The sequence below is a fragment of the Podarcis muralis genome, chromosome 1, assembly GCF_964188315.1.
Source record: "Podarcis muralis chromosome 1, rPodMur119.hap1.1, whole genome shotgun sequence".
In the NCBI taxonomy this organism is placed as follows: Eukaryota; Metazoa; Chordata; class Lepidosauria; order Squamata; family Lacertidae; genus Podarcis; species Podarcis muralis.
The window spans coordinates 136,618,095-136,632,918 of record NC_135655.1 but is presented as its reverse complement, the minus strand read 5'-3'; the positions used below and the strand labels follow the sequence as shown (position 1 = coordinate 136,632,918).

The 14,824-nt window shown below is 45.4% G+C and overlaps 1 protein-coding gene across 1 annotated transcript in view; it reads left to right on the top strand.

The window, feature by feature from the left end:
• The window catches only part of UNC80 (unc-80 subunit of NALCN channel complex), a 170,247-nt gene that overhangs the window by 5,326 nt on the left and 150,097 nt on the right, over positions 1–14,824 (top strand). The window contains 1 exon segment of the mRNA XM_077919672.1: positions 13,802–13,958. Coding sequence (XP_077775798.1) covers positions 13,802–13,958 — 157 coding nt within the window.

The following is a 14,824-nucleotide window of genomic DNA, read 5'->3' as shown; positions in this document are numbered from 1 at the left end:
TGGTGCCCAGAACTGGACACAGTACTCCAGGTGAGGTCTGACCAGAGCAGAATACAGTGGCACTATTACTTCCCTTGATCTAGATGCTATACTCCTATTGATGCAGCCCAGAATTGCATTGGCTTTTTTAGCTGCTGTGTCTCACTGTTGGCTCATGTCAAGTTTGTGGTCAACCAAGACTCCTAGATCCTTTTCACATGTACTGCTGTCAAGCCAGGTGTCACCCATCTTGTATTTGTGCCTCTCATTTTTTTTGCCCAAGTGCAATACTTTACATTTCTCCCTGTTAAAGTTCATCTTGTTTGTTTTGGCCCAGTTCTCTAATCTGTCAAGGTCGTTTTGAAGGGTGATCCTGTCCTCTGGGGTGTTAGCCACCCCTCCCAGTTTGGTGTCATCTGCAAATTTGATCAGGATGCTCTTGAGTCCATCATCCAAGTCGTTGATAAAGATGTTGAATAAGACCGGGCCCAAGACAGAACCCTGTGGCACCCCACTAGTCACTCTTCTCCAGGATGAAGAGGAACCATTGATGAGCACCCTTTGGTTTCGGTCAGTCAGCCACTTACAAATCCACTGAGTGGTAGCATAGTCAAGACCGCAAGCTCCAGCTCTCTAATTCTTTGGAGCGTAGCTACACGTTCCTCCAGTTGCTGGACTTTGTCTTCTAAGAGGGCAATCAACATACAATTGCTGCAGGTAAAGCTGCCTGCAACCTTTGGCAAGATGGCAAACATTGAGCAGGAACCGCAGGCGACTGCAGCTGTTCCCTCACCCTCCATCTTGAAAGCGTGTCGTACAGTGGTTCTCCATCTTAAAAAGAGTGAAGACAGGACAAATAACCCCCCCAAAAAAACCTAGGTCTCCCCCAACAAACGTTTGAGACTAGCTCCCCTAAATCTAAAAGATGGATCAAACTGCCCTGCAAGCTCTGATAAGCTCCTCCCACAGCTAATCACCTGACTCAACAGAAACCCTGTCCCCTCTGACCTTTGCACAGGGACAGCAGCTAATCGATAATGTTCCAATGCACTCTTCCATATCAAACACTCCTCCCCAAGCGTGTCAGGACAAAGCATCCCAGTTAGCTTCCCTTGTAGAGGATTTTGTTTCGGTCTGCATTTTTGAGCAAACTGACCTGATTCACACACCCTGGACTGATGTGTGAATTGAAATGAAATTATCCTTTGGTCTTCACATTTCTCCACATATAAAAACAAAAACAGACAGACACTCCTACAGGAGGCAGTTAATCTGCTGATCACGTTTCAGAGTTCAGGGGAGAACCATTGCAACTCAAGGTGCTTCACTTTCAAACAACCCGGACTCTCCCTCTCTGAATTTCTCTCTCTTCCTGTCCATTCAAGTTGCAGACTGGCTCCAAAACATCACTCCTGCTTTCAGTCACCAGCTGGAGGACATAATCTTCCCAAACACATTGTACTGTATTCCAAATGTTGGAGAGAGGGTCCCAGCTATCAGGAGAACAACTCTTGTGATTTGCTTTCATAATTTGCTCCCATTATGTTCTTATTAGTAAGCTATTAGCTTAACTAAATATGGGCTCCCTGCGTTCATAATGCCACTGAAATACGACCATAAATTCCTTTTAGGGAGCTCATTTGCTAGCTTGCTTTTTACAGTCACAGTCCATTACCCTACTCCAAGTACATGGATGAGAAGAGGGAGCAGTGGCAGTATTATTCATGCAGTCCTCCATTATGCTAATATTGCTTTGATACTACACAGTATGTAGGAGATGGAGTGGAAAGGTGAGGGTAGCATGAGGACTCTGGCACAGACCACTTGGACATACACTTTTAACTTTCCACAAAATGTGTCAAAGCACTTCTAGAGCACAGATAGTCAATGTTGTGTCCTACAGACATTGATGGACCAGCACTCACAATCAGCCCCAGTCAGAATGGCCAATGGTCAGGGATGATGGGTATGGTAGTTCATCAATATTTGGAGGGCACTACATGCTTCCCCTGCACTGGAGTATGGAGCAGAGTAAGAGACCTGGGAGGAGGCTTCCCATCAATGCAGAGGATTGCTGGGGAGAGGCAACCAGTTACTACATTTCCATTCTGCTCTAGCTTCCGGGCTACTACATCACCTCCAAGGACATTGAGTGTTGGACCTCTTCTCTCGTGCTTCTGACTTACCAGTGTATTTCAGAAGCAAGCCCTCTATTAACAAGCCTTGCTGTAGCCTTCTCATTTAATCAGTCAGAACATATTGTATATACTCGAGTATAAGCAGACCCGAATATAAGCCAAGGCACCTAATTTTAGCACAAAAACCTGGGGAAACTTATTGACTCGAGTATAAACCCGTTCACCACATCACAAACCTGGTGGTGGCAGCAGCGATGGAGGAAGAACAAGCAGCCCAAAAGGGCTCCTTTTGGGCCGCTCGTCCCTCCGCCGCCGCCTCTGCCGCTCACAAGAGCAGGCATAGGAGCCGCGGTTGGGAGAGGCACAGCACAGCGCCTCTCCCATCTGCGGCTTCCTGTGCCTGTGTTTGTTGGGGGAAGGAACCCTCAACCTTTCTAAAAATAATTTTAAAATATTTTCTTCTTTAGACATGTTTTTTAACAGTTAACGTTTAAAGCGCCAAGATGTGTATATTATTTTTAAAGTTGTTCCCCCCCCCAACACAAGCACAACTACAACTCCCCCCCCCCAGCACAAAATGAACTCAGGCTTGCTAGAGAGGTTAAAAGCAACAAAAAAGGCTTTTATGGGTATGTTCGTAGCAAAAGGAAGAACAAAGAAACCGTGGGGTCACTCAGAGGAGAAGATGGTGAAATGCAAACAGGGGACACAGAAAGGGCTGAACTCCTCAATGCCTTCTTTGCCTCAGTCTTCTCCGATAAAGAAAACAATGCCCGACCTGAAGAATTTGGAGCAAATGATTCAGCAGAGGAAACACAGCCCAGAATAACTAAGGAGATAGTACAAGAATACTTGGCTAGTCTAGATGTATTCAAGTCTCCAGGGCCAGATGAACTGCATCCAAGAGTATTAAAAGAACTGGCAGATGTGATTTCAGAACCACTGGCAGTCATCTTTGAGAATTCCTGGAGAACAGGCGAAGTCCCGGCAGACTGGAGGAGGGCAAATGTTGTCCCTATTTTCAAAAAGGGGAAAAGAGAGGACCCAAATAATTACCGCCCAGTCAGTCTGACATCAATACCAGGGAAGATTCTGGAGCAGATCATTAAGCAAACAGTCTGTGAGCACCTAGAAAGGAATGCTGTGATCACCAATAGTCAGCATGGATTTCTGAAAAATAAGTCATGTCAGACTAACCTGATCTCGTTTTTTGACAGAATTACAAGCCTGGTAGATGAAGGGAACGCAGTGGATGTAGTCTACCTTGATTTCAGCAAGGCATTTGACAAGGTGCCCCATGATATTCTTGTAAAGAAGCTGGTAAAATGCGGTCTTGACTATGCTACCACTCAGTGGATTTGTAACTGGCTGACTGACCGAACCCAAAGGGTGCTCATCAATGGTTCCTCTTCATCCTGGAGAAGAGTGACTAGTGGGGTGCCACAGGGTTCTGTCTTGGGCCCGGTCTTATTCAACATCTTTATCAACGACTTGGATGATGGACTCAAGGGCATCCTGATCAAATTTGCAGATGACACCAAACTGGGAGGGGTGGCTAACACCCCAGAGGACAGGATCACACTTCAAAACGACCTTGACAGATTAGAGAACTGGGCCAAGACAAACAAGATGAATTTTAACAGGGAGAAATGTAAAGTATTGCACTTGGGCAAAAAAAATGAGAGGCACAAATACAAGATGGGTGACACCTGGCTTGAGAGCAGTACATGTGAAAAGGATCTAGGAGTCTTGGTTGACCACAAACTTGACATGAGCCAACAGTGTGACGCGGCAGCTAAAAAAGCCAATGCAATTCTGGGCCTCATCAATAGGAGTATAGCATCTAGATCAAGGGAAGTAATAGTGCCACTGTATTCTGCTCTGGTCAGACCTCACCTGGAGTACTGTGTCATGTTCTGGGCACCACAGTTCAAGAAGGACACTGACAAACTGGAACGTGTCCAGAGGAGGGCAACCAAAATGGTCAAAGGCCTGGAAATGATGCCTTATGAGGAACGGCTAAGGGAGCTGGGCATGTTTAGCCTGGAGAAGAGGAGGTTAAGGGGTGATATGATAGCCATGTTCAAATATATAAAAGGATGTCACATAGAGGAGGGAGAAAGGCTGTTTTCTGCTGCTCCAGAGAAGCGGACACGGAGCAATGGATCCAAACTACAAGAAAGAAGATTCCACCTAAACATTAGGAAGAACTTCCTGACAGTAAGAGCTGTTCGACAGTGGAATTTGCTGCCAAGGAGTGTGGTGGAGTCTCCTTCTTTGGAGGTCTTTAAGCAGAGGCTTGACAACCATATGTCAGGAGTGCTCTGATGGTGTTTCCTGCTTGGCAGGGGGTTGGACTCGATGGCCCTTGTGGTCTCTTCCAACTCTATGATTCTATGATTCTATGATTCTATGAGAGGCGGGTGGCGGTGGTAGGACCAGCAGCGAGAAAGGGCTCCTTTCGGGCCGCTCATCCCGCCACTGCCGCCTCACTCAAGTATAAGCCGAGGGGGGCTTTTTCAGCATAAAAAATGTGCTGAAAAAGTCGGCTTATACTCGAGTATATACGGTAACTAGATCCAAAACATGCTTCCCAAGCTAGATATTGGAGCTCTTTGCTGTGTATCATCATGTGGAAATGTTCTTCATGGCTCTGTCAGTGCTTTCTGTCCTGCTCTCCAGTACAGTATTTTGTTCTATTGACACTGTAATTTCCTAACTGTCAAGGAGACAAAGTCCTTTTCTTTTACCATTTAAGATTGTAACGGTCTTATAAAATTCAATAGTGTCCCGTCTATTTTTAGAATCTGAGTTGCCAAGTTGAAGCCATTGAAGTGTGTGATGGTGCACTATTTTTAGACACATCCCTTTTGTATTTGCGGAATTTGTTGATGTATTGTGCTGTATTTGGAGGTCACTTTTAATGCTGTACTTTCCAACCCAACCCAAAAATAGAGATCCCCCCCCCTTTGTCTAATCGGCCACCATATAACTCAATATCTTCCTGTTTTCCTATAATAGTTAAACTTTCAGTAGCTATGGATGAATGTGGGACAAAACCAACCACAGTATTCTGTTTAAAACAATACTTTACAACTTTATTGATGCTTAATTGCAATATTAATACTATGAAGTTTATTTAAAGGATTACTTATAATGCTTGTGGTTTCACTTAGTTACTGTATGATTAAATAGCGCCCACATACTGTCCCTTTAAGAAGCTGCCTATGCCTATCCCAGAGGACAGGATCACACTTCAAAACGACCTTGACAGATTAGAGAACTGGGCCAAAACAAACAAGATGAATTTTAACAGGGAGAAATGTAAAGTATTGCACTTGGGCAAAAAAAATGAGAGGCACAAATACAAGATGGGTGACACCTGGCTTGACAGCAGTACATGTGAAAAGGATCTAGGAGTCTTGGTTGACCACAAACTTGACATGAGCCAACAGTGAGACACGGCAGCTAAAAAAGCCAATGCAATTCTGGGCTGCATCAATAGGAGTATAGCATCTAGATCAAGGGAAGTAATAGTGCCACTGTATTCTGCTCTGGTCAGACCTCACCTGGAGTACTGTGTCCAGTTCTGGGCACCACAGTTCAAGAAGGACACTGACAAACTGGAACGTGTCCAGAGGAGGGCAACCAAAATGGTCAAAGGCCTGGAAACGATGGCTTATGAGGAATGGCTAAGGGAGCTGGGCATGTTTAGCCTGGAGAAGAGGAGGTTAAGGGGTGATATGATAGCCATGTTCAAATATATAAAAGGATGTCACATAGAGGAGGGAGAAAGGTTGTTTTCTGCTGCTCCAGAGAAGCGGACACGGAGCAATGGATCCAAACTACAAGAAAGAAGATTCCACCTAAACATTAGGAAGAACTTCCTGACAGTAAGAGCTGTTCGACAGTGGAATTTGCTGCCAAGGAGTGTGGTGGAGTCTCCTTCTTTGGAGGTCTTTAAGCAGAGGCTTGACAACCATATGTCAGGAGTGCTCTGATGGTGTTTCCTGCTTGGCAGGGGGTTGGACTCGATGGCCCTTGTGGTCTCTTCCAACTCTATGATTCTATGATTCTATGATTCTATGATTCTATGTAAGGATGCTTTTTCACCCCAAATCAAACCCTTGGCAATTACCCTATAGTGCTCCCTTGCCAGTTAATGCACTATACCCAGAGGACTTCACAAGCAGTCTGTCCAGACCCCCATAAGCATTTACTTATAATTTTTAAAAAAGTAAACTTTTATTATAACAGTCTAATGGTACAAACTAGGAAAGTCCAGGTGCTCTTACAAGGCAAAGGAGTAGCATCAACAAATCTGGTCCAAGATCACAAGCCAAGGTTCAGGAGTTTGCATGGGAGCTGTGAACATGTTCTAACAAGTTTATTCCTTATCTGAAAACAGGTATACCTCCTGGGGGTGGGGAAAGTCTCTTCTCATCTCTTGGTGTGCCATCAATCCCTGAGCCTGTGTCTTCCTCTGAACTCTCCTGCTCTGTCCTAGCAAGCTGGGAAGGATCATAGAATCATAGAATCATAGAGTTGGAAGAGACCACAAGGGCCATCGAGTACAACCCCCTGCCAAGCAGGAAACACCATCAGAGCACACCTGACATATGGTTGTCAAGCCTCTGCTTAAAGACCTCCAAAGAAGGAGACTCCACCACACTCCTTGGCAGCAAATTCCACTGTCGAACAGCTCTTACTGTCAGGAAGTTCTTCCTAATGTTTAGGTGGAATCTTCTTTCTTGTAGTTTGGATCCATTGCTCCGTGTCCGCTTCTCTGGAGCAGCAGAAAACAACCTTTCTCCCTCCTCTATATGACATCCTTTTATATATCTGAACATGGCTATCATATCACCCCTTAACCTCCTCTTCTCCAGGCTAAACATGCCCAGCTCCCTTAGCCGTTCCTCATAAGGCATCGTTTCCAGGCCTTTGACCATTTTGGTTGCCCTCCTCTGGACACGTTCCAGTTTGTCAGTGTCCTTCTTGAACTGTGGTGCCCAGAACTGGACACAGTACTCCAGGTGAGGTCTGGACACAGTCCAGTCCTTGTGTTTCTCGCCTTGCTGGTTCCAGGCTTATCTAGGTGCAGGGTGGGGTGGGGAGCTTCATCAAGTGGTCTCTGCAGCATAGTCTGATCCCCTTCTCTTCACACTCTGAGTTCTCATCCTCAGGTGCCTCGCACTCCTGGTCTGAATCAGAGGACTCGGGAGGAACCATAACACAGTAATCGCCTTAGTGACCCATACCTCCTGCAATCTGGAGTTTTTCAGGATTCTCTCAGGATTGCACCTATGGTCTTTAACTTGGTCCAGCAATAGCTATCACCTCAAGTTCATAATGAACAATGCTGTTACTTACAGCAGCTTTCTTGAAGGCTGTCTTGCTCTCATATTTCCTCCCTCGACTCTTTGCTCCAGTGATATCAGCTCCTGAGCTGGATCTCCAACTTCCTTTCAGACACCAGCCTCTGCCACTGCTCCCTAAGCCCCTTCCAACTTCCCCACTGACCTCAGTTCCAACAATTACTCCCCCCCAGAGCAGGATAGAACCTGGCCCTTTTTTTACATTAAGGACTACAGTTTCCTGACCACTGTCCTGTTAGCTAGGAATGATGGAAGTTGTAGTCCCAAAACATCTGGAGGGCCAAGTTTGGAGATGCCTGATTTAGAATCAGGGCACTTCATTGTTACCTAAAAAAATGGTACAGATGGTTTGAAAGGACATACATAAAATAAGTCTTTCATAGAATGATAGAGGATCATCTAGTCCAACCCCCTGTAATGCAGGAATAGGCAGCTGTCCTTTATGTCCTGCAACATTGGCATTATCTTTTTTTTTTAATTTAATTTTTATTAGTTTCAAATTCATTATGCAACACCAAACATTAAAGCAACAAAAAAGGCAAACAAAACACACACAAAAACAAAAAAGAAGAAAAACATTACATAACATAAAACACCAACAAGTTAAACTTACAATAACTAAATAACTAAATCACACAACAATAGTTGACTTCCCTTCAACTCGGTTTTGGAATATGTTACAAAAGGTTTTCTATCTGCAGTTTCGTTTTCTTAAAACTCTTTGCGTCACAAGCGTTATATCGAGCTTACTGTGATTTTTAGATTTTTTACATCTGTTTCAATATATGTCATAAATTTATTCCATTCATTATTAAACTTTGTACCTTTTTGGTTTCTTATTTTCTGTGTCATTTTTGCCAATTCTATATAGTCAAATAATTTTGATTGCCACTCATTTATAGTTGGGATTTTTGATAATAATAATAATAATTTATTATTTATACCCCGCCCATCTGGCTGGGCCTCCCCAGCCACTCTGGGCGGCTTCCATAAAAACCAAAAATACAATAAAATATCACATGTTAAAAACTTCCCTGAACAGGGCTGCCTTAAGATGTCTCTTGAATGTCAGGTAGTTATTTATCACTTTGACATCTGCTGGAAGGGAGTTCCACAGGGTGGGCGCCACTACCGAGAAGGCCCTCTGCCTGGTTCCCTGTAGCTTTGCTTCTCGCAATGAGGGAACCGCCAGAAGGCCCTCGGCGCTGGACCTCAGCGTCCGGGCAGAATGATGGGGGTGGAGACGCTCCTTCAGGTATACTGGACCGAGGCCGTTTAGGGCTTTAAAGGTCAGCACCAACACTTTGAATTGTGCTCGGAAACGTACTGGGAGCCAATGCAGGTCTTTCAAGACCGGTGTTATATGGTCTCGGCGGCCGCTCCCAGTCACCAGTCTAGCTGCCGCATTCTGGATTAGTTGTAGTTTCCGAGTCACCTTCAAAGGTAGCCCCACGTAGAGTGCATTGCAGTAGTCCAAGCGGGAGATAACCAGAGCATGCACCACTCTGGCGAGACAGTCCGCAGGCAGATAGGGTCTCAGCCTACGTACCAGATGGAGCTGGTAAACAGCTGCCCTGGACACGGATTTGACCTGTGCCTCTATGGACAGCTGTGAGTCCAAAATGACTCCCAGGCTGCGCACCTGGTCCTTCAGGGGCACAGTTACCCCATTCAGGACCAGGGAATCCTCCACACCTGCCCGCCTCCTGTCCCCCAAAAACAGTACTTCTGTCTTGTCAGGATTCAACCTCAATCTGTTAGCCGCCATCCATCCTCCAACCGCCTCCAGACACTCACACAGGACCTTCACCGCCTTCACTGGTTCTGATTTAAAAGAGAGGTAGAGCTGGGTATCATCCGCATACTGATGAACACCCAGCCCAAACCTCCTGATGATCTCTCCCAGCGGCTGCATGTAAATGTTGAAAAGCATGAGGGAGAGGACAGAACCCTGAGGCACCCCACAAGTGAGAGCCCAGGGGTCTGAACACTCATCCCCCCCCCCACCACTTTCTGAACACGGCCCAGGAGGAAGGAGCGGAACCACTGTATAACAGTGCCCCCAGCTCCCAGCCCCTCAAGACGGTCCAGAAGGATGCTATGGTCGATGGTATCAAACGCCGCTGAGAGATCCAGCAGAACTAGGAAACAGCTCTCACCTTTGTCCCTAGCCCGCCGGAGATCATCAACCAGTGCGACCAAGGCAGTTTCAGTCCCATGATGAGGCCTGAATCCCGACTGGAAGGGATCCAAATGGTCCGCTTCTTCCAGGCGTGCCTGGAGTTGTTCGGCAACCGCTCGCTCAATCACCTTGCCCAGGAATGGAAGATTTGAGACTGGGCGATAGTTGGCCATCGTGGCCGCATCTAAAGATGGTTTTTTAAGAAGCGGTTTAATAACCGCCTCTTTCAGCGGGTCTGGGAAGGCTCCCTCATGGAGGGAAGCATTCACCACCCCACGAAGCCCATTGCCCAGTCCTTCCCGGCTAGCTTTTATAAGCCAGGATGGGCAAGGATCCAGGAGACAGGTGGTTGGTTTCACTCGTCCAAGCAGCCTGTCCACATCCTTGGAGGTAACAGATTGGAATTGATCCCACTCAACTTGACTAGACAGAACTCTAGCACTCTCCCGCCCCGGCCCTGCTCCCACGGTGGAGTCTACTTCTTCCCGAATCTGAGCGATTTTATCTGCAAAAAACTTTGCAAAATCATTGCAGGAGAACATGTGGCCCGTACTGGGCCCCGATGTTGCAGGTGGTTCCGCTAAATTGTGAACCACCTGAAAAAGTCTCCTGCTGCTGTTTTCTGCAGATGCAATAGAGGCGGCGAAGAAATTCTTCTTCGCCGTCGCTATCGCCACTTGGTAGGCTCGACGTTGAGCTCTAACCTGTGTCCGGTCAGATTCGGAATGAGTTCTCCGCCACCGGCGCTCTAGCCGTCTCAACGATTGTTTCATTGCCCTCAGATCCATGGAAAACCACGGGGCTGTCCGGGCTCCATGCAATCGGAGAGGGCGCTTCGGAGCCAAACAGTCAATAGCCCTGGTTAACTCCACATTCCAGCGGGCCACCAGGGAATCAGCTGAAAGGCCATCAACATGGGATAAAGCATCCCCTACCACTCTCTGGAAACCATTTGGATCCATTAAGTGGCGGGGGCGGACCATCCGAATTGGTCCCACCTCCCTGCAGAGGGGATGGGTCGCAGAGAAGTCCAGTTGCACCAGGAAGTGATCTGACCATGGCACTTCTTTCGTTTCGCTTTTACTTAGTGTCAGATCACCAACATCCATAGAGGTAAACACCAGGTCCAAGGCATGTCCACGGCTATGGGTTGGGCCAGACTTATTCAGGGACAGCCCCATGGAGGCCATGCTTTCCACGAAGTCCCGAGCGGCCCCTTGTAAGGTCGTGTCGGCATGGATGTTAAAATCCCCTAGGACGACCAAGCTAGGTGTCTCCAGGAGAACATCCGCCACGACCTGAAGCAGCTCGGGCAGGGAATCCTTGGTGTAGCGGGGAGGTCGGTACACCAAAAGGAATCCTGTACTGCCCCTATTGCCCAACTTCCAGAACATGCACTCAGAAAACTGGGTCTTCCCAACAGGACGCCTGGTGCAAACTAATGACTTCCTAAAAATCACTGCAACCCCCCCTCCCCGCCCACATGACCTGGGTTGCTGTGCGTCTTCCAGTTTTGTGCTATTAGTGTTCTAGCAGCCACTGTTGCATATTGGAAAAATGTTTGGTCTTCCTTTTTAATTTCTTCTCCAATTATCCCCAGAAGGAAGGCCCCGGGTTTTTTTGTGAAGGTATATTTAAATATATATTTTTAATTCATTGTAAATAGATTCCCAAAACTTTCTAATTACTTCACAAGACCACCACATGTGGTAAAAATTGCCTTCTTTAATCTTGCATTTCCAGCATAATTTGTCTCCGGTTTTATACATTTTTTCTAATTTTATCAACAACATGCTCCAACCAACTGAGCTATTCATGGCGACATTGCAGTTTTAAAATGTCCTGAAAATTTCTTAACCAAGTATTGCTACTATTCCCTGCTGATTATTATATGAGAGTCTTGCATGAATGAAAAGCCTTGTTCAAACACGCTATCCTGTTTAAAAAGCAAGCAAAGGGCTTGTCCACACTTACTTTCCCCCACTCTTTCCAGTCACAATCCATGATTTAAAGCTCTAAGTCCGAGCACCCTGTTTATTTTTACCCTAGAGCTTTTCCTGCAAAAACCTGCTCTTTAAGGCTCAATCAGAGCAAGCGACAAACCATGGAAAATGAAAACTGATGTTTGCTCCAAATCAGCTTTCAAGAGCAGTTTTTTATGGGGAAAGGTCTGGGACAAAAAAAAGAGAAATGTTCGGTTATGGAGTGTTAAAAGAAATTGCTGAACAAAAGTGTGGGTAAGCTCAAAATGTTCTTTTCTATTACACCTTATAAATTTGTTCCAAAAGGAAATAAGGGGAGACTCAGGGGTGCCAACTTGAATAAAAGATTGGGAGGGGCAGGTAAGCCCTGCCCCACATAATTGATCACGTGACATGGTGCGCGCACACAATTTGAATGGCAATGCCCATCAACTTGGGGAGGATAGCCCCCTCAAATATTTTATTGGGGGGCAAAGCCCCCTCAGCCCCTAGGAGTTGGCGCCTCTGTGGAGACCATTGATTTATGTTAATTTATCCATTTATGCTACCCCACAGTGGCTTCCTGGTAGCTGTTCTTTAACTGGAGGTTTTTTTGGGGGGTTATTTACACTTGCTAGCAATCAAAATTTCAGCACTGACAGGCCGATTTTCAATCAAAGTCTGATTTGTTTACTTATAAACTTATTTATAAGCTGCCTTTTGTGCAGTTGCCCACACAGAGACAGCTTTACATATCAATGAACACAATACCATTGAAAACGAAACTAGGCAATTTAAATGGCGGCAGTACATAATAATTTGAAAACATAGCCTGGTTAAAAATAAATAAAACAGCAGGCAGAACAGATTCAGCACTTTAAAATGCTACACATTCTAAAACAGCTCTCATTAAATAAAGGCATAGATTAGGAAAAAGCTAGTCCCCCCCCCAAAAAAAAGGTTTAAAACACCCGCTTTAAAATTTGCAGAGTTGGGGGGGGGGGGCTCCACGGTTACATAATCTTGGACCTCCACAGAAAAGCCTGTTTCTTGTGCCAGCCAACAAAACTGGCCTTATAGACAGGCCTTGAAGAAGGGTATGTGGTTCTTCTAAATCATTGAGGGAAGGAGGTTATTGGTTAGTTTTTGTCTTTTTAGGTTTTTTCTATTCTCATTTTGCATTTTTATGTTGTGAACTGCCCTGTGAAGTTTTTAGGTCAAAAACAGCACTTTGAATGGTTGGGCTTTTATCCTTTCACAAAAACATCTTAGGACAGTGCCAAGCAAATGCAAATGTTTTGATGGGTTTCCTGAAGCAAACACTGCTGCTGCTGCTGCTGCTGCTGCTGTTGATGTTAATTAAATTGATATACAGTGGTGCCTCGCAAGACGAAATTAATTCGTTCCGCGAGTTTTGTCGTCTTGCGATTTTTGTCGTCTTGCGAAGCACGGTGTCGGGAAAGTTTTGGAAAAGCTTCAAAAATCACCAAAGTCTTCAAAAACCTCAAAAAAGGCTACCACACTGCGTGCTATGAGTTGCTCCTCGAAGTCAAGTCGCAACTGTATTAACGGTGTTAAGAAAAAGGAAACAAACTTGCAAGACGTTTCCGTCTTGCAAAGCAAGCCCATAGGGAAAATCGTCTTGCGAAGCAGCTCAAAAAACAAAAAACCCTTTCGTCTAGCGAGTTTTTTGTCTTGCGAGGCATTCGTCTTGCGAGGTACCACTGTACCACCCTTCACCCAAGAATCATAGGGTGGTTTACAGCATGAAAATACAAAATGCATGAAACAAACAAAACAAACAAAAGTACAACCCCTTACAACTTTCATCAGCTCTGACCATTAGCCATGACCTGGCTGCTCATGGGAGTCCAACAAGGGCCCAGAAGTTCCTGACATATTGACAGACGTGTGTCAGCCCTCTGTACTTAAATCTAGGAGCAATGGGCTGAATAGGGTTTCCATGCATGTGCACATGGTTTCCAGAGATAATGTGCCCACTGTCCCCCATTGCAACGTGGGCCAATCAGACTTCCTGTGTGAAGAATGGAACTGTCCTCATTAAATTTACTTATGGTACTATTTTCATACAAAGCAGAAATGTTCAGTCTTTCAAGAACATGTAATAGGATTGGTTTTTTTTTCCTTTTTCCTCCTTCATTTTAGTCCTTTGAAAGAGTTTTGGTTGAGAATAAGTTGCACGGTCTTTCACCGGCCCTTTCTGAAGCCATCCAGAGCATTTCTCGCTGGGAACTGGTCCAAGCTGCCTTACCACATGTTCTTCACTGCACGGCGACACTGCTTTCCAATCGGAACAAGTTAGGTCAGTGCGCATGTTAGGATGCTATTATGCTAAAAACCTAATTATGTTCCGTCTAGTTTAAACTGATGGTTCTCAAAGTAGGATAAGCTGTGGCTAAGGGGTGCATTTACCTACTCCTTTTGATTTCAGTTGGTTGTGATTGAGCAGAATGACTCCTGGTACACCCTGTTCATTTCTCAGCTATGTGGGTTCGGGAGATCTATCCTGAGAAGGGCCCAGAAGTCCTGTTTTATTTCTCTGGCACCACTAGGTAAACAAATTGTCTTAGGGCAATCTGGGAATTACATTAAGGTTACCAGATGTTCCCATTTCCCAGGGACATTCCCCGAATTTACAAATCAGTCCCCTGACAAAATCCTATCATTCTACTGAAGTTGAAAAGTGTCCCTGGATTCATTGAAAAAAAATCTGGTAACCTTACATTACATGCCTAGGTCCCTTTGCTGCTTCTGGGTGGATGACTGTGAGTGAAGAATCAGGGGTGGAAGAAAAATAATGTGTCACCCTGCCTTTACTTGCTATTCAAAAGCCTATTTCCAGTAGGAACACACACACACACACACACACACACACACACACACACACACACCAAATTATGGGGGGAGGGGAAGCTAGAGAGAACTTCTAGATAAAGACTGAACATTGTAACAGCCCATGGCCTTGGTCTGGAGGAGAACATTTAAACTTTCAATTAATTATATCACAGTAGTAGTTTTAGTAGCGTAGTACAGTGGTGCCTCGCAAGACGAAATTAATTCGTTCCGCAAGTTTTTTCTTCTTGCGAGTTTTTCGTCTTGCGAAGCACGGTTTCCCATAGGAATGCATTGAAAATCAATCAATTCGTTCCTATGGAGACCGGGGACAGA